This window comes from Bos mutus, chromosome 3, assembly GCF_027580195.1.
Source record: "Bos mutus isolate GX-2022 chromosome 3, NWIPB_WYAK_1.1, whole genome shotgun sequence".
Classification (NCBI taxonomy): domain Eukaryota; kingdom Metazoa; phylum Chordata; class Mammalia; order Artiodactyla; family Bovidae; genus Bos; species Bos mutus.
This window is the reverse complement of record NC_091619.1, coordinates 38,909,853-38,930,587: the sequence shown is the minus strand read 5'-3', so window position 1 is coordinate 38,930,587 and position 20,735 is coordinate 38,909,853. Positions and strand designations below refer to the sequence as shown.

Genomic DNA, 20,735 nt, shown 5'->3' with positions numbered 1-20,735 from the left:
AATGAAAAGTCTGCTACCTGAAAAAGGGTCCTCACCTCATCATTCTGGGACTCTGATCTCTGACTTACAGCCTTCAGAACTCTAAGAAATAAATTCTATCATTTATACACTCGACAGTCTATGTTTTCTTTGTTATAGCAGCCAGAATGGACTAAGGCAGTAACTTGATACTAGCTCTTATAAATAAATTGAATAGATTGCCAAAAAAGGAGAGAAAAAAGCAACTGAGCACGAGGCATGTCCTATATTCCCATAAATATCTGTCTAAAAAGAAAAAATTTCAATTAACTTTATGAAAATATTTTACTAGGATAGTCTAAAGACTGTGGCTCTAAATAAATTTAAAAAAAAAGGGAATGATTCAAGAAGGGTTATCATTACATTTTCTTAAAAAATACATTATAAAGGCAAAAATAGTAAATACAAATAATAGATCTTAATGTGATATAAGTAATATCAGAACATTGGAGGATGATTTTGAAGAAGGATGCACTGGATGATAAAAGATAAAAGAAATTAATACACCAAATATTTAAGATTCAGTAATGATTTTTAATGCCATCAATAATACTCATTGCAGTAGAAGAGTAGTTGAGAGAATAATATTCATGTTGTTCTAGTTTTGATATACTTTGAAGGGATGTTTAATCAGATATATCTAAATTATATTCAGAAATGTTTGATAAACTTCATAAGCTGAAAATACAAACTCTGGCATTAATCACCAATTTGTCTTATGGGCTTCCCTGGTGGCTCAGTGATAAAGGATCCTCCTGTATGCATTAGGCCGGGAACTACAGGTTCGACCCTTGGGTTGAGAAGATCTCCTGGAGGAGGGCATGGTAACCCACTCCAATATTTTTGCCTGAAGAATTCCATGAACAGAGGAGCCTGGCAGGCTGCAGTCCATAGGGTGGCACAGAGTTGGACACAACTGAAGCGACTTGGCATGCACACATGCATTTTGTTTTTATAGGAATTTGTATCAATATTTGTATTCAAATATATTTCACATATAAGCTGTGACTTGCAAAATTTGAAAACACTATCAAGTGAAGAAAGAGAAAGAAAAATTATGACACTTACAGGAGGGCCTTTTGGTCCAGGGAATCCAACTGGACCTTGAGGTCCTTGAGGACCCTGAAAAGAAAAAGCGGTAGGGTAATCTAAGCATATACTTTAATAGGAACATCTTTACACTCTGAAGTTTATTTCTACAGATAAAGAACAATACAGACCACAGCTTATTTACCATAATGGCAGAACAATGGGCAATACAATGAGATAATCTATGCTAATCTATAAGCAAAATGGATGATTTTCCACAAAATTCAGTACTCAAAACTGCACATCACATAAGTGGCATTAGCTTAAGAACACTGAAAATATTTAGAATTCATATTAAAAGTAAATAGAACATGGGTGTATCAGGAAACCTTGTAGATAATCTATTTTCAATATTAGCTAAAAACATCTATAAATGGAAATATTTCAACTCAATAGACTCCCCCAAATTATTTTTAAAATTGACTCTATACATATTTTGACACTACAGTCATACAAAATTAAAAGAAAAAAATAAGTGACTATCTCAAAAAGACCATAGAGGACACCTTTAACTAATCTCTATATTTAAAATGTATTTGTTTTTGAGGATATTGCTATCTCATTTTATTCATGCATAAGCTTCTTTTGTAGATAAGATGAAAATACTATGTCCCAAATATTGAAAAAGAAATATTTATGCCACAAATTATCCATTGTTTATGCAAAATTCAATTTATTTCAGTATGTTCATTTTTTGTTTTTATTCTGTTTTAGTTTTGCTAAAATTTCTCATTTTAGACCTAAGTAAAAACTATATTAACTAAGTCCTTATTGGTAGGCATTCATGCTCTGCAAATCATGAGTATGAGGGATCATATTTAACTTGTAGAATATCCTAATGAGTGCATATAAATATATATTATATATACATATATAATATATATTGTTTGTACATATAATGCTATTTATATATATATACATACATAAATATATTGTTAAAGAAGGTCATTAAAATGGGCAAATATAGGTATTTTTAATTTCTAATTCAATGGTACTACAAAACTCTCTCCTTGAACTTCCCAAGTCATATATACAGAAGAGAACATTTCTGTGATATTACTTTTATTGTTCTTCAACTGTGTGCCTAAGACATAGCAAATAGTTCATGATACTTAAAATTCTTTGAGAAAATGCTATATTATAGAGAAAATGTATGATAAACTACACAGAATGCAAGAAATACATTTTGTATATTTAAAACAAGTATAAATGTTTCTTGGAAATGGTTTCAAGCACACTTAAAAATTTTTTTGCTTTTTAAAATCAACCTTTGAGCTTCCCTGGCAGCTCAGATGGTAAAGAATCTGCCTGCAATGTGGGAGACCCAGGTTCAATCCCTTGGTTGGGAAAAAATACCCTGGAGAAGGGAATGGCAACCCACTCCAGTATTCTTGCCTGGAGAATCCCACAGACAGAGGAGCATGACAGGCTACAGTCCATGGGGTCGCAAAGAGTCAGATACAACAGAGCGACTAACACTCACTTTACTTTGATCCTCAAAATATACTTTTCTCATTCTCAAAATTTCTTCACAGTCACAAGTGATCATGTTCTTGGGTTACACTGTTGTGTTCCAAAATAAAATCATGAAGATTTATAGCTGATACTGAGATTTTGGAATGTATAATAAAATATGTAAATAGAATAGTTTGTGCTTTAAAGACAAAACTCTTAGTTATGCTACAATTTGTTAAATGGTTCTACTGGTTCTATTCCAGTTAATGATTCAGCCATTTTAATTAATTTAACTGTATATTCCAATTAAGATAACTGATATAAAATATTTAAAATGTGTATATTGTTTATGAAGTCAAAATGTACAGGATGAACTTAATTTGGAAATAGCTCATCAACAGTAAGAAATATTTAATAGAAACTTAATTAAACTTGACCCAAAGCCCTGAAACAACTGTAATTTAATGTTTATACTTGGGTCTTATATACTGACATTTCTGTCACAAATAGAAAGTTTATTTTTTTAAAAATGACCTATTCTCAGTTTTAAGTTATACATCAGAGGGTATTTCTGTTTTACTTTTTGTGAAATACCTATTATAAATTTCAATAATATAAAATGTATAATTCTATAAATATATAATATCAATTTTATATTTTATAATATCAATTTTATAATATAAAATGTATAATTAAAGTATAGAATATTAAGTCATTAGCCTAATTTCATTGATAGTAATGTAGAATATTTTAAATTCTTTCAAGAGGATAGCTTTTAAAATCTGGCTACAAAAATGCTATAGTTTGCCAAACAAAGGGCGTGCTTACTTATGTATATTTAGCTTTATTTTATATCAATTGAAAAATCAATTTACTAAATAGTTTTCCTATTTACTGGAATAGACGCTTTATCTTGATTTGAATGTTTATTGATTGTGACTTAATGGCTACTGGAAGCTTGCATGTTACCAGCATAATGCTACTGCCAGCTCCAGAAACAAAGTATCAGTATGGAAAGCAAGAGCAGGGGAGGAGGAGGTATAGGTGTTATATACAGGTAGGCTGCAGTCCGTGGGGTCGCTAAGAGTCGGACACGACTTCACTTTCACTTTTACTTTTCACTTTCATGCATTGGAGAAGGAAATGGCAACCCCCTCCAGTGTTCCTGCCTGGAGAATCCCAGGGATGGGGGAGCCTGATGGGCTGCCGTCTATGGGGTCGCACAGAGTCGGACACGACTGAAGCAACTTAGCAGCACATATTTAAAAGAAAAACAAGATTTCGGTTTAAGAGTTAATAACATACGCCAGTTACACATATAATTTCTCTCACTTCTATAACAAAATTAATAGCACATAAATGATGAAGATTTTTTTAAGGAAGTAAATTAAAGAGTGGGCTTCCCACGTGTATCTAGTTGCCAATGCAGGAGACTCATGAGACACGATCCCTGGATCAAGAAAATCTCCTGGAGAAAGACATGGCAATCCACTCCAGTATTCTTGCCTGAAGAATCCCATGGACAGAGGAGCCTGGTGGGCTACAGTCCATAGGGTCGCAAAGAGTCAGACATGACCAACATGACTTAGCACGCACACACATATTAAAGAATAGGAACTTTTAAACTCTGATGTTTTGTGGATTTGCAAACACATGTCTTTTCCCAGAAATTTAAACACTTGTGAAATACAAACATTTATATGATGTAATTATTATACTTACTCTTTCACCAGGAGGGCCAGGAGGGCCATCACCACCTGAAGTGCCCTGGGAAAAACAACACAAAAACAGAAAAAAATCAGTTTTGACTCCTTCCGGTAACAGCCGTCCTCTGGAAGAGGAACCTACAGACAAGCCCAAATGGAACAAGTTCTGACAGTACCTTTGGACCTGGTTTCCCAGTGGGACCTCTTGCTCCTCTTGAACCTCGAGGTCCCTGCATGTAAGAGCAAAGATGAAATTGATCTAGCTCCAATTACATCAAAACGGCACAGGATCAGTTTTCTTTTTTGAAGCAAATTATTTTGGAAAGTTAAATCCAAAATCAAAATCACCATTTTAAATCAAGGCCCTTACCGTTGGACCACGCTGACCCCGAGGACCTGGTTTGCCAGCTACGCCCTGTCAACAACAGTACAAACAGCCTCAGTATACAGTATATCACAATGAATTGCGAGTCTGGGTCCGAGACATAGGTTCCCATGTAAGAACACTTATATTAGTCCAGAACAGTATACTTGTATATCATACCCGGGCACCTTTCTCTCCATTGGCACCTGGAAACCCAGGAAATCCAGTGGAACCCTACAAAAACAAAAATAGTAACCAATGAGTATATTAATTAACATTTTAGCAACAAGCTGAAAGTCTTTTAAAATACAGTGGTTCTCACAAGTGGGTAGCATTCAAATCAAAAATATAACTTTAAGACACCATACAACCTTTATTCATGTACTGAAAAATGAACTTACAGTGACACCTGAAATCCTGGAAGCATTGAAAATATGAATTGATAACACATCTTAGTTTTCAGCTTTAAGGAAATTAATTAATCAAATATATCATTTCTCATACCAAAAAATAGCAATTAAAGGACATTTCATATAAAATAAATTTTGACTTATAATTCTACATATTTACTTCAACTCTGAAGAAAAATTTTGTTTTTCACAAGCATGAATAATCAAATAGTAAAATAGGAGTTTTATAAAATGTTTTTCTGAATTAACATTATTGTATTCTTGTAGTATACTTATCACTTTTTAGTTAAGTATTTTGTACCTTTGGAACTGGATAAAATCAAAAAGATTAAAAACCTTCCCCTTTTTCTGTTTGATGTTTAAATGTGGTTGGATACAGCTGAGAGTCTAAGTCAGACTGTCCAGCGTTAAAATCTGTTATGGGGATTCCAAACACATGAATTCAAGACTTATGTTTGTCATGCAATCATGTAAGTAAATTGAGTACATCACTTATCCCCTTTGAGCATAGCTTTTTCTTCAGTAAAATGAGATCATCTGCATCTTATAGGTACTTTGACACTTGTAGGATATAGAACTGAAGGAAGGCAAAGTATAAAAATGATAATAATAGATAACATTAAATAAGGATTATTTAAGGATGTAATAAGCCCTATAAAAGCACTATGTAATTTAATCCACAGTTACCTTTTACAAATGGAATATAATTCCATTTTACCTTGTACATATGTCCAGATTTTCATCTACTAAGAGATTCCTTCAAACATGACTGTGATTGGTTTGCCTCATTATTGTATCATAAAATAAAGCAGATTAGGGTTCAATCCTTTCTCTTGAACTTACTAATAACTATGAGACCCTCAGAGTGGTGGGTGGGGGAGGGGGCTTCCAAGCACTCACTTTTCCTATTCAGACCAGTGTATGGATTAAATGCAATAATGTGTAAAATGTCTAGCAAAGAATAGTAGACATGCAGATTTTACACACTTTTCCATGCATCAATGAAGGTAAAACAAAGCCTTCTTTGACTTGAATACATCTTTGGGTTTTGTTTTTCTTTATTCTTCTATTAGATTCAGGTGTACAGTAAAGTTAATCAGTTATACATACACACACAAACACACACAAATATATATTCTTCACTCAGATTCTATTCCATTAAAAGTTATTACAAGATATTTAATATAGTTCCCTGTGCTATATAGTAGGTCCTTGTTGTTTATCTATTTTATATACAGTAGTGTGTATCTCTTAATCCCAAACTCCTAATTTGTTTGTTTCCCCCACTTCTCTCCCTTTGGTAACAATAAATTTGTTTTCTATTTCAGTGCACACTCATTTGGACTGAACTAACCTAAAGTAATATTTCTCCCAGTAATAATGGCTCCTCTGTATCAGAATAGTCTAGAGTGACTGCTGAAAGAAGGGACTGTCAAATCGTACTGCAGGGAATAGGGTCCAGGAATTTGCATTTTTAACAATTTCTCCAGGTGATACATACAGAATGGGTGTTATCAATTTATATATCCTCCACAAATCAGGAAATTTGTATGTGAAGCCTTATGGCATTTGATGGACAAAGCTTAGTAAGAACTGCTAAGCATCCTATTAGGACCCATCTAGCAACATATTATAGTTCATTTATAGAGACCACTATGTGATCAACCTGAGGACAATTATTAAAACATGTAATGCTCACATAATGGGGGAAAATGTCTGCAAATTACATTTTTGAAAGGCTTTCAAAAAGCCTTTTCTCTCTCTCTGCTGCTGCTGCTGCTGCTGAGTCTCTACAGAGAATCATATAGTTATATCTGGTAGAGTATTACTATGTGAATACTCTAGGACATTGACAAGTAATTATTATTCAATATGGAAGTAATTCATTTCTACCAAATTCAATTCAAAGACAAATATTCATCTGTCCGGAGTAGAAGAGAAATACATTTATAGAGACTTTATTCGAACAAATGGCTCTTATGTATCAATTTTATGTTTAATAAATTTATTTTCTTACATAGTTTCTGCTCTAAGAAATTTATGGGAAATAGACAAAAATGTCTAATCCACCAACTAAACAATTTGTAATATATAGGCAGATCCTTCTCTTTTTCCCACATAAAAATTATCACCAAAATGTACAATTTCTATGGAAAGACATTTGCTTTTAAGTGGAAAAAATAAACAGCCAACAAAAGGCCAAAAAGTCAATGGTTAATAGCAAAATCAGCTTTTTTGGTGAACAAAACTTTTAAAATTAGTTTAAATGCTATTTTTAAATATAAACTAATTCTATCTGAAAGTAGATTTTACTTTTTGAAATAGCTATCATTGGATACAACATAGCTGCAGTCCATGGGGTCGATGGGAGTCGGACACGACTGAGCAACTTCACTTTCACTTTTCACTTTCATGCATTGGAGAAAGAAATGGCAACCCACTCCAGTGTTCTTGCCTGGAGAATCCCAGGGACAGGGGAGCCTGGTGGGCTGCCATCTCTGGGGTCGCACAGAGTCAGACACAACTGAAGTGACTGAGCAGCAGCAGCATAATGGTACATATTTTAAAAACCCATTATGGTTTACATTTCTAGTAAGATATTGCATAAATTATATTGTCTAATTATAGTCCTTATATTGCTTGAAAATTAGCAGCCAAGTTTCAGTGAAAGGGAAAGTCGCTCAGTCATGTCTGACTCTTTGCGACCCCACGGACTGTAGTCCACCAGGCTCCTCGGTCCATGTAATTCTCCTGGCCAGCATACTGGAGTGGGTAGTTGTTCCCTTCTCCAGGGGATCTTCCCAACCCAGGGATCAAACCCAGGTCCCCCGCATTGCAAGAAGATTCTTTACCATCTGAGTCACCAGGGAAGCCGGATTATAGTCCTTATATTGCTTGAAAGGGATTAGTAGTCTAGTTTCATATTTAGTATAATAAAGACTTAAGCCTATTCAAAATTCACTGGCTTCCACATAGGAAAGGAATGTGACCCTATCTTTGATTTTTGATGTATCCATCATTTTTTATTTAAGAACTGAGAAATAAATGGTTTTGATCATAGAAAAAAGTTGTGAAAAAGTAAAAGAAAAAGATAAAGACCAAAATTTCAGACATTTAGGTTAAAAGGTAATAATGCAATGTTTGATTCCTCGGGGAAGAAGCATTTCTCTCTAGTCATTCTGGTCCATTTTGTTACTAAAGAACTGAATGATTATTGAACATAGTATTGACTTAGGAAAAACAGAAAAATATAAGGATGTCAAATAAACACTTAATAGAAAACTACATGAATGAGTATTCATGTAAATGTAAAAACAGATTTTTGTTTTTAAATCAAAACACAACCACAACTGCAATTCAATTTAGATCAAAAATTTACCCAATAAGTTAAGAATAGTTTAAAGTTGTATTTTATAAAGTAAATATCTTTTTTTACTCAAAGCACTTGTGAAAATGCTTGACATCCAAAAGGAAATTAACTAGGTAACAGAATAGGGTATTAGAGACAATATTTAAAAGGTAAAAATTACTAATTAATGCTTGCATTATTTTTTAAATCATAGATTAAATGCATCTTTCTTTAGAATGGCTCCATTACCTCCTAGAATACAAGGAAATATTCTAGAAAGCCAGTGAATAGGCAAAACTGGATGGCAAGCCTAAAATACTCTTATCACATGATAATGAGTCACAAGTACATGAAATTCACATTTGTCAGGAGGTAGGATATTTTTGTCTCCCATTGATTATCTGTGAAACATTAATAAATATATGTTTGGGTATTATTACACCCAACCAGGATGTATCCTTATATTATAAACCTGTCAAACATTAATGAATCAAACAGGGATAGATAGATGACAAACATATAGATAGATAGTAGATAGATATAGATAATCTCACGTGCATGTAACTACCTTTATATTAATAAGCAAAATTTATATATGAAATCATTTAACCATTTAATGTAACTAGTCAATCAATCAAAAGAATCCTTAGTGAAGTTCTATAATGAGCTCAAGGAAAACTAATACAAGGTAAACGTGTATTTTAAAAACACTTTTTTGCTTAAAATATGTATATTTCACATAGTCAAAAATAGAATCTCAGTGCATTGAGTGCATGAGTTGAGTAGTAGTCCTCTCAAAGACATATCAAATATCCAAATATTCTGGAATTTTTGAATATTACTTTATTTGGAAAAAAGGGGTCTTCGTAGATGTAATTTAGTTCCAGATCTTGAAATTAGATCATCCTGAATTATCCAGGTGGTCTTCATATCTAATGACAAGTGTCTTTATAAGAAGAAGAGAAGATAAGAACACAGAAAAAAAGGCCATGTGAAGAAGGGGTTGGAGATTGCACACAAGCCAAAAAATGCCGAGGGCCACAGGAAGATGGAAGAGGACAGGACAGATTCTCCCACGGGGCTTTTGGAGGGAGTATGGGCTGGCTGACACCTCAGTTTTAGACTTCTGGCCTTCAGAAGTGTAAGAAAGTCAATTTCCATTGTTTAAATAACCAAGTTTGTGGTGATTTGTTACAGTAGCCCTAGGAAACTGATTCTGTGGAAATGAGGGAAAATGAAGAGGATGAAAGAAGAGCCATTCTTTCTCTTAAAATAATATCAAATGGTAATTCAAACCTTTAGGGAACTAGACAGGAAATCAAAACTTCTAGATCTATTAATTAAATGCTGCCTAGGAATAGACCTTATTCCAATTACAAGGAAGTGGCTGACTATGACTTCCTCTGTCTCTAAAATACTCCAGTCCAAAATCACATAAGCTCTCTGAACTCTCTGCAATCCCAGTACCCATAAATGCATCTGACTTTCTCTTGTAACATTATATTTTAAGGATTCATCATCTCTACATTACAAACTGAAATGTAACCATAGATGATTAATGTTAAATGTATTGACAAAATGCTAATAAACAAGCTATAAAAATCAAGCTAATTGTTTTACCTTTGGACCTTGTCTTCCTGGATATCCTGGTAATCCTGGAACGCCAAGTTTCCCCTAAAGTTAAAATAATAATAATAATAATCACTTCCAAATAGAATTCAGTCTATTAGAGCATTTGAAAGGAAGATTTGCAAGTTTTTCCATTCTTTACTTTCACTACATTTCTTAATTTGAATAGGAAAAAAATGTTACTAATGCTATGATGTTCAATAACTTAACCTCTTAAGTGATAGTGTCTTCTTTAAGGACATAGTGAAAGTCACTCAGTCGTGTCCGACTCTTTGCAACCCGATGGACTATACAGTCCACGGAATTCTCCAGGCCAGAATACTGGAGTGGGTAGCCATTCCCTTCTCCAGGGAAGCTTCCCAACCCAGAAATCGAGCCCAGGTCTCCCGCATTGCAGGCGGATTCTTTACCAGCTGAGCTACCAGGGAAACCCTGACATAGAGCCCTGAGTAAAGATAATTCTAGGACTGTTTGTGAATGAAAGAATATGGTAAGAATTCACCTAAATTTTATCAAAATTAAATACTATTTATAATGAATGGCTGTAGTTAGAACTGCATGTAGGTTTTGCCATTTCAACTAAAGGTAATCTATTTGAAAAAATTATTTAATTTCTCACTGTAAATAGAAAGCAAGCAATCATGTAAACTTTTTTTTTTACTAAAGGAAAGCTTAAATAACTATATTAAGAAATTTTAACCTAGTTTTTGAGCAAAGTTTCTTCTTTTATTCAAATATCTGAATAAATTGAGTTAATAAATACCAAATATTGAGAGACAGAGCTAAACAATGATTTTTGTGGAGTGTTAATTCCTACGGGTGGAAACTTGAGTGTGTAGCTATTTTCTTCCAGTGCAATAAAATTACTACTCAGTTTGAAAATGCTAAAACAAATGATAAATTACAGTGAAGTCCAACGATGTATAGCATATACTAAAAGGTTTAAAACACTAAACTAACAAAATTGACCCCCTGAACAAAGCATTAATTTAAAAATTTGGATAGAAAGAAAATAAAATTAAAATAAGTGGATTGAATAAAATATATGTTTGTGAAATTTGACTGAGACAATTTCCTTAAGATCTTAAGAAAGTATGTTTAATATATAAAATATTTATCAAAATCTTAAACATTAACAAATAGTATTATTATTTCCTATGTGCATTCAAAATAAATAACAAAAACATAAACAAGTCCAAATTACTACCTATAAAACTTTAAAAGATGAGGAGGCTTTATGAACAAAAATAAATATTTTACTGGATGAAGCAAGGCAAGAAATTAAGAATACAGTTTATGATCTTGTTATTATAGATAGGGGTCCCCTGATAGCTCAGCTGGTAAAGAATCCGCCTACAATGCAGGAGTCCTAGGTTCAATTCCTGGGTTGTGAAGATCCCCTGGAGAAGGGAAAGGCTACCCATTCCAATATTCTGGCCTGGAGAATTCCATGGACTATATAGTCCATGGGGTCACAAAGAGTCAGATATAACTGACCGACTTTCACTTTCACTATCTTATATTGAACTAAACAGTTGTCTGATTCAAGATCAACTTTACATAGGTAAGCGGTCTTCACACGAAAAATATTCAAACAAGCCTTAAGAACCATACTTATAACGATGTCACCTTGGACACAGTAAGTTGTCACAGCTTGTTTTATGCTACTGATTTCAAGGTTAATGAAATTCTCTTAATTATGATCAGAAAACTTTTGCAGTCTATGTTACTACATTAGAATGCAAATTCATTCATTTTAGAGTCATTTAAAAATAAATCCAGACAGAAAAACTGTATTTTCAGTACAGTGATAGGCAACTTCAATAAAGGAGAAAATACTAATGAAATGCTAAAGATGAAAAATTGGGAAGTAAACTTCTGATGCCTCAGAACAGTTTGTGGGACCAACTTACACAGAATACAGTGGGGTTGAGAAAAGAGGAAGGTCCTAGAATATCCTTAAACTATTGGCAAAGGAGCACTTTAAGCAGAAAGTTCATAGGTCTTATAAGCCTTTATGCCCTGAACCCCATCTTTTCCTTCTGTTGCTTAAACACGATGACATTATTTATTGGTTTACAAACAGCAACTGGGAATGTGAAACTGTAGAAATGACTCATGATAACATGAAAAAATGATTTTTTATTTGTCTAGTCACAATACCTATATAATCCCTGTTTTTTTTTTCTGGAACAGGATGGTAAAGGGCAGAGACAACAATTTTCTTATACAGCATGCTATTTTCATATTTATAGAATAATGATATGCTCAATATAAAAAATTGGAGACTAGACATACTTACAAAAAAAGGAATAGTTTGATTTATACCACCAAGAGACATGTATTATTTATATTTTCCTTCAATGTACATAATTGGATAGCACTTATCATCAATATTTCTAGTTTTTCTTAATTTAACTTCAGGTTCATTACTGGAGAGGGTTGCCATTCCCCTCTCCAGCGGATCTTCCTGACCCAGGGATGGAACAGGGGTTACCTTCATTGTAGGCAGATTCTTTAACATCTGAGCCAACAGGGAAGCCCTATAAGTTGTTTACAATATCACTAAATATTCTATGAAGGCATAATTTTAATGTTGCCTAATATTATATCTAAATGTAACAGTTGCAAATATTTTTGACATATGCATATAGCTTAGTGGCTGTGAAAGCAATAAATTAGTATTATCTAGGAACTTTTAAAACATGGTGATGCCTGAGTTAAACTGGATTAGAATTAAAACCTCTTAAAGTATGGCCTGAATATCAGTATCTTTTGAAACATTTATCCTGTAAAAATACATGCTTATGTGGAAATATTGAGAAAAGAACATTTTGGTTTTAGGGCCAAAGGTGTCTCAACTTGCTCGAAACAATAAGTTGGCCACTTTTCATTGATTCTTTCATCCTTCATTAATCACAGGCAGATTCTGCACTTTTAATATAGAAGAGTGTTAAGACTGGTTGATGCTACATGGCCAATGGGAGAAGAGACTAGAAAATAAGAAATAGTAGAAGAGGATGAATGTGCCTGTCTCCTGATTATACTTCTACGTAGCATATGGATATGAAATTGAAATTCAAAAAATTGAAACTAGATAAAACTCTTGATTTATACAGTGGGTGATTAAAACCACCCTAAAATGACAATGAAACATCATGTACAAGAGGACCTGTAAATTTAAAGTTGTTCACTCACCTTCTCTCCTGCCTGACCAGGAGGACCGGGGTCTCCGGTTGGACCAGCTCGACCTTTGGGGCCTTCAGGGCCATCCTCTCCTCTTGGACCTACTTGACCAACTTCTCCCTGATAACAAAGTAAGAGCATTCTTGCAACTTAAAATATCTTTGAGACTGAATGGCAGATTATAGTTCATCAAAAAGTTATATTCTTCAATTCTTGGTTTGTTTACTCATATATATGACAAAGAGGACTGAAAGTCTTTGACTTTATCAATCTTTCAATTAATACATAAATGACTCAATACAGTCTGACATTTGAAAAGCTACAGAAGTCCTATGCTACCATGTATCACACTAAATTAATTTTAATTCACTGAGTCACAGAGAGAGAGAAAATAAGAATCAAAATTAGATACTATAGGTTGGCAATATATGCTACCCCAAAATACGCCACTTTGGCATAAGGATTATTTTGAACTGAAGGCAAGTGAGAAGGAGCAGATACAGAAAAAGTGATCTACCCACCCTGTACTTGCTTAAAAGCGGGGAACAAATTTGCAAAGGTGTTTTTCCTACCCTCTTCATCAGAAAAGACAAAAATTAGTCACTAGAGGTAACTAGACCCTTACTAGTCTGGAGCCAGAAGCAAGCACCAGAGGAATATATCTATACAGCAAACTTTCCAACTAGCCTTTATATAACATTAATAGTTTCCATTTATCTGCCTTCCCACAGTTTATAGCACTAGAAACTCAAAGTCCTTTCTTCTTTAAAATTTATTGTTCCTTTGCTAAAATGACATACAATCACAAGTTCTAATCACGCTTGAATTACTCATCATTTAGCATTCCCATGTATAATCATGATACACAAGATAAACTTCTGTTTGCTTATCTCTTATTAATCTGTCTTCTGTCATTCTGTAATTTTAGAGGGCTCCAGTCTGAGACTCTATCAGGGTAGGAGGGAAAATAATTTTTCCTCCCAGATGATAGCAACTTTGGAAATCACTGATTGGAACATAAGAAAAATATCTCACCTGACTTTAAACTTTATTTTCACATTTAAGGTATTAGGTTCTAGAATGTGTATGCTATTGCTCCCATCCCAGACATAGGCTTTATATGCATTTTAGGAAAATCAATATTCTATACCATGTTTTTTTATTCCATTTATTATATACTATTATGCTAGTTATAAAACAAATTTTCCCAATAAAACATTTAATTTACTTTAGGTGACAAACTTTTGTTTTCAAGATACTCGCTAACAGAAAAACGGTGTACTATATTGAGACTCAAAAATTCAAGACAACTATAAAGTGAAAATTCATGAAAGTTGCACATATAGTCTCCAGGAAGCATAGCTCATTATATATGAATAAGATTTAAAACAAATCTATTGAATTAATTATATAAAGCAATTTGATCATCAATTTATAAAATGTCTGTAAACAGTAATACCATATATGATATAATATATATTTTGTGTATTTATACATATATATATATAAATATATAACTATGCATGTGTAGATATGCTATGGGACATATATTTAGCATAGCATCCAAAAAATAAATAATAATATTTTATTTCCACAGAAATTAAGACACCTAATCTTCAGATAAAAGTGGAAGTGAAAAATGTCTCAGGTAGTACAAACATTTGATTTATTCTGTTTGCAGTATTTAACTATATAGAAATAAGCACACACACATCCATAAATGCATGTACTAGTGCAGATTTTCTTTTTACTTACTCTATCACCTTTGAGACCCATGTCACCTTTGAATCCTGGAAAACCATCTTCACCCTAAAAAGTATAAATAATAAAACAAGTACTTAATCAATTGTTTGGAAAATACTATATAAATTATGAGTATTGATAATTAGGAAAAATTGTTCTGAGAAATATGAATCTTGCTTGTGAAAACTTCCTCTTCCCTATTTTAAACCTTTATTTCCAGTATTCTCTCATTTCCCCATAATTAATGACTCTAAGTTACTTTTCACTTTCATGCATTGGAGAAGGAAATAGCAACCCACTCCAGTGTTCTTGCCTGGAGAATCCCAGGGACGGGGGAGCCTGGTGGGCTGCCGTCTCTGGGGTCGCACAGAGTCGGACACGACTGAAGGGACTTAGCAGCAGCAGCAGCAGCAATGGCTCTAAGTTACTAGAAAACTTTTCACAAATGTGTTCGTTAAATCTTCTCTATCTTATGGGGAAAATAACCATTATCTTGTAACAACATGTGTCCTATGTTATTTGAACAAAGAAGTAAAAATTTAATTACCTTTGGTTTACAAGAACCCTGGATGACCAAATAAATTCTTTATCTTTGCTGATACATACCTATACATTTTATCTCATTCATCTTGTCTCCTGTGCTTTAGATAAATGTCTTCTGGTTCAACCTGTTCTGTATATTACAACCTCTCTTTAGGTGAAGAATAAGCAAATTAATATTATCCTTTATGCATAAATAGAGATTGCTAATTGGCACATATGCACAAACCAGGGATGCTGAAAACTGGGCATCCTTATCAAAGAGAGGAGAAATTTTGACTATGAAAATACTTCTAGTCATGTTTACTATATCCAGCTTCATGAATGACTTTACTGTCTCTTAATTTCAAGAAAAAAATTCCTAAGGAATAATCATTCATGTATTCAGTAACATTAATTGAGCAATTATTCAGAGCACTGTGGAGTAATTTGAAGTTTTTGTTTTACCAATAATTTGCATTGATTTTGGCTCAGGAGGAGGAGAATGGGTGTTTAGAGATGAAAGACATGAGGATAATGATAATGATGTACTGCGCTGGTACCAGTAGTGGTGGTGCTGAGGACAGAAGGGTACTTGGAGAATTCACAGAGCAGCTGGTACCTTAATTAGCAGTTGGAGAATGGATGACTTGCAGAGTTTGAGAAAAAGGCCTGTCAGGCCAAGTATGAGAACAAAGCTAGGAAGATTAGTACTTACACTTCCACATCCTGCTGTGGAAATGACCTTTACAAGACACAAAACTGATCATATCAATTTTTGGAATCAATGATTCCAAAGTGCTAATGATGACCATAAGCTGCCATCTCCCTCACGATCGAGGCTTTGTTCACCTCTATAGTTTTATCTTTGGTTTAAATATCCCTTCTACTTTCATCCAACACACTGGAACTGAATTTTACAAAAGCTGAATGTGCTGTATTTCCATTTGTAATTCTTGCATTGGTTAACCACTTCCACATACACACGCATCTGCAAATCTTTTACTTTCTCTGTCTACCTGGTGAGATTTTCCTCATCTTTTAGGATTTAGCTCATGATTCTGCTATGAATCAGTAAAGAATCTGCCTGCAATGCAGAAGACCTGGTTTTGATCCCTGGGTCAGGAGGATCCCCTGGAGAAGGGAATGGCAACTCACTCCAGTGATTCTTGCCTGGAAAATTCTATGGTCAGAGGATCCTGGTGGGCTACAGTCTGTGGGGTTGCAAAGAGTCAGAACAGGGCCCAGGGACTACACTTTCATTGCCATGAGGTATTCCATGACCTCATTCTTTGCCTATTAAAATTAACCTCTTCATCCTATGTGCCGCACTCATCATTTGTTAATATAACATAACATCCTGACTGAGCCACAGGGGAATAATCACAGGTCTCTTTCTTTCTACTAAATGCTGAAAAACAAGTGAAAGTGAAGTCCCTCAGTCGTGTCCGACTCTGCCACCCTATGGACTGTAGCCTACCAGGCTTATCCGTCCATGGGATACAAGAATCATGCCTAAGTAACCTCTAGCTCTCCAATGCCTACTATATTCTGACCCTCAAAATCATGATATATAACAGATATTTATTAAATGTAAATTTGGAATCATCCTTGCCTCAGTGTGAGTTTGGTAATGTATGCTAAGGTCCAGAAGATATAAGGTTAGTAAGGACATGTGAGACTTAGACCCGGAAGTGCTAAAGGCTAAGTCGCTTCAGTTGTGCCCCTTTGCAACCCCATGGACTATTGCCCTCCAGGCTCCTCTGTCTATGGATTCTCCAGGCAAGAATACTGGAGTGGGTTGCCATTCCCTTCTCCAGGGGATCTTCCTGACCCAGGGATCCAACTGGCATCTCTTATGTCTCCTGCATCAGCAGGCAGCTTCTTTACCACTAGCGCCACCTGGGAAGCCAAGACCTGGAAAAGGAATCAAATTTGATATAGTGCCTTGAATGCAGCTGGGTTAATAGCAGAGGCTTAAAAGCTGAAAATGACCACTTAAATTCCTATTGACCGGTGTCTTCATTACCTGATCCCTAGAGAGAAAAGTAATTACACAGTTGCCAAGTCTAGTTTAAAAAATTACTGCACTCTATGTCTAAAATAAATAATAGTTTTTAACATTTTTTTCAAGGAGAGATATTTTAAGAGAATATATAGTGAAGTAGAGGCTACTGCTATCAAAACTTTGTTTTCAATACATTCATAATTTTAAAAATAAATTAGATAGTAAGTTAGTAAGAACATCCTTACAGTAAGTGACATTTTTAAAACAAATGACACTTTCAAACTACTAAGCTTTCCAGTCCTTAAATTATCAAATCTTAGTTAGTATTTTTAATTAATTTATTTTAATTGGAGGCTAATTACTTTACAATATTGTAGTGTTTTCTGCCATACATTGACATGAATTAACCATGGGTATACATGTGTCCCCCATCCTGAACCCACGTCCCACCTCCCTCCCCATCCCATTCCTCAGGTTGTCCCAGTGCACTGGCTTTGAGTGCCCTGTTTCACGCATTGAACTTAGACTGGAGGAAACAGGTTTTAGAAAACAGGTGAAAAAGGAATTCGCCTGTGCCACTTGGTTGACTGGGTTATGTTGCTTAAGTTCTAAGGAATAAAGCTGACTCTAAACAGTGGAGAATTTTATTCTAGTTAGGGCACTAACTTGGTAATTCAGCTTTCATTAATTAATACTGCTATTTGTAAAAAGAAAATAGTTTCAATTTCCTTCCTCATCTCTTCTGAGATAATGGTTGATTATAATATATATTCAGAAAAACAAATAGTATACATTAAAATTAACTAGGATTTCATAGTTCTTTACAAAGTTTGAAAATAAGAAGAATTCTTGTTATAAAAAGTTTCCATTAAAATTTATACAAAACTTCTCTAAATCTAGGTAAACAATATATTACTAGGTTAATATATGATATGGAATGAAAGGTACAACTGAAAAATATCTTAGAGATTTTTTAGGATGAGGTCCTCATTTTATAGACTTAAAATAAAGCTCAGGGAAAGTAAGCAACCTAACTTTACAAGTTAGCTTTACAACTTTACTATGAGCACTATAATCAGAACTCAGAATGTTTAATTCCCAATTAAAAACATTAATTCTTTCTCTATATATCTACTTGTTTCTTCTGAGACCATATGCAACTCAAAATAACCAATAATATAAAATTTTTTTCCATACATTTTTTTTCCTGAGTATGTTTCTTCTCACAAATATCTCATCATCTATAATTTTATTTTCCTTTGCATTTGCCACTACCTCTCCTTCCAAAAAGTTCACAACTTTCCCACTCCAATTATATGCCTTTCATATAAACACTGCCTTCCCTAAAATTCTTGGTGGGCACTAATTCCAGAGAAAAAATTTGAATTGATATTTAAATGTATTAACAACAAAAACTGAGATTCTAAGTTCCAAACTGAGACTATATATATATATATATATATACACACATACTTTTTTTTTTTGCCTAGGCTACTTGCAAATAATTACAAGTTCAACATTGTCTAAGCCATCACTCTGCTGTCAGCTCAGTAAGACACTATACCCTGAAGTTCAACTGAGATGATAAAGATGAATTGGGATTCAAATCAAAGTAGCTGAGTTAATTTAAAACACATGACATATTTTCACGCACTAGACTTGACAATATAGTCGCATACTTTGACAATGCTTCAGTATGTTACCTATTATTTTCAGAAAATAAAATATGACATATATAATAAATACATCCCTTCTTGTCATTTATTCCTTACTGATATCAAATCCATTCAAGGTGCTTTTAATAATATTATGACTGTAGGAATAAACAGTTATCCTTGAAATAAAAATGTATATTCCATATATTTCTCATGAAATTCCCTTAACACTTTGTACTTTGTGTTATAAAATGTAATATAGTAAGAATTAATGCAGTACCAGTTCTGAGTAGTGTCATTCCATTTCAACATAATCATTGAGGATGTGGGAGCTCTACATTTATCTTAAACATTTCTCCCACCAGGGAGGCCATTTAATGAAAAAAAAATCTCAATTTTGTTTTCTTCATCAAATTAAATTATTGGTATCCTTTAAAATAGTGCATATTCTTTCATTCATATTTATTTGGTTTTACTCTTTATTTCCTTCTCATTTAAGCTTTTGCTATGCATGCATTATCACATACAAAGACTTCTTCCAACAATTAATTCCTATTTTGTACTTTATTTCAATTTATGAAGAATGAAAATTTTAGTAGAGAAAAAAGGGAATAAATATTCCTCTGTTATGCATATAATTGGATCCAATCCAGTCTTAACAAATACAATCATACGGTCAATCTTATAATTTAGAAAAGTTAAAGACATGTAAAAATAAAACTTTAGCAGAATTGATTTTATATATGATATACCTTTTTTTTTCTTCTATAATTTCATCCTCACCCAAGGATATAAAACTTTTCTTTTAAAGTTTCAGGATAGAGTCCAAAATTATTAGACTTGCAGTGTCTGATACATAAGTAATCATTCAATATATTTGAGAAATGAAATATCTATTGAATAAATTTAATTTTTTATACAATACCAATTAAAATCACCTAAATAAATTATGTTTTACCTTTTCACCTTTAGAGCCTTTGAGACCTCTGACACCATCTGCTCCCTATGGAATAAATTAGAGGAATTAAATGACTATAATATTTTACATTGAAATTAAATAATGTGGAAAATATAATATTATTTACCTTTACTCCTCGGGGACCAGGGTAGCCAATGGGACCCTGTGGACCAGGAGGGCCCTGTAAAAGACCCAATGCAATTTAAATACATAATGTACTGAAAGTGTCCCTCACTCACATACTACAGTTTTACCAAATAATCTCTAAGAAGATGATATTTTTCCACTTTTGGTAAAAATTTATTTGGTAGCTTATCATTTCTATCTAAAGTCAGATATGAGGAACAAACATATCATGTATTTATGTTAAAGTAAGATAAATGTCATAAATATATGAAGTAATATAAATAATCATATATTAATAATTACTTTTCTAAGATTGAAAAAAATCCGATGTCCTTGATGTCTACAAAAAACAGCTACAGATTAACCAAAAGGATAAATAATTTCTAACCAAAAAATGTCATTAAAAAAAATGGCATTAAATTTACATCATTTACATCAAGAAAATGATCAAAATTATATATCTTCCACAGCTGGCTTCATTTCACTATTCTATCTAAAGGAAATAATATATAACATACAG

The 20,735-nt window shown here is 33.4% G+C and overlaps 1 protein-coding gene across 1 annotated transcript in view; it reads right to left on the bottom strand.

Moving 5' to 3' along the window:
• COL11A1 (collagen type XI alpha 1 chain) overlaps window positions 1-20,735 on the bottom strand; it is a 229,597-nt gene that overhangs the window by 93,939 nt on the left and 114,923 nt on the right. The window contains 10 exon segments of the mRNA XM_070367586.1: window positions 1,087-1,140; window positions 4,285-4,329; window positions 4,445-4,498; window positions 4,639-4,683; window positions 4,813-4,866; window positions 10,012-10,065; window positions 13,219-13,326; window positions 14,962-15,015; window positions 20,090-20,134; window positions 20,217-20,270. Of these exon segments, the coding sequence (XP_070223687.1) occupies window positions 1,087-1,140; window positions 4,285-4,329; window positions 4,445-4,498; window positions 4,639-4,683; window positions 4,813-4,866; window positions 10,012-10,065; window positions 13,219-13,326; window positions 14,962-15,015; window positions 20,090-20,134; window positions 20,217-20,270 (567 nt within the window).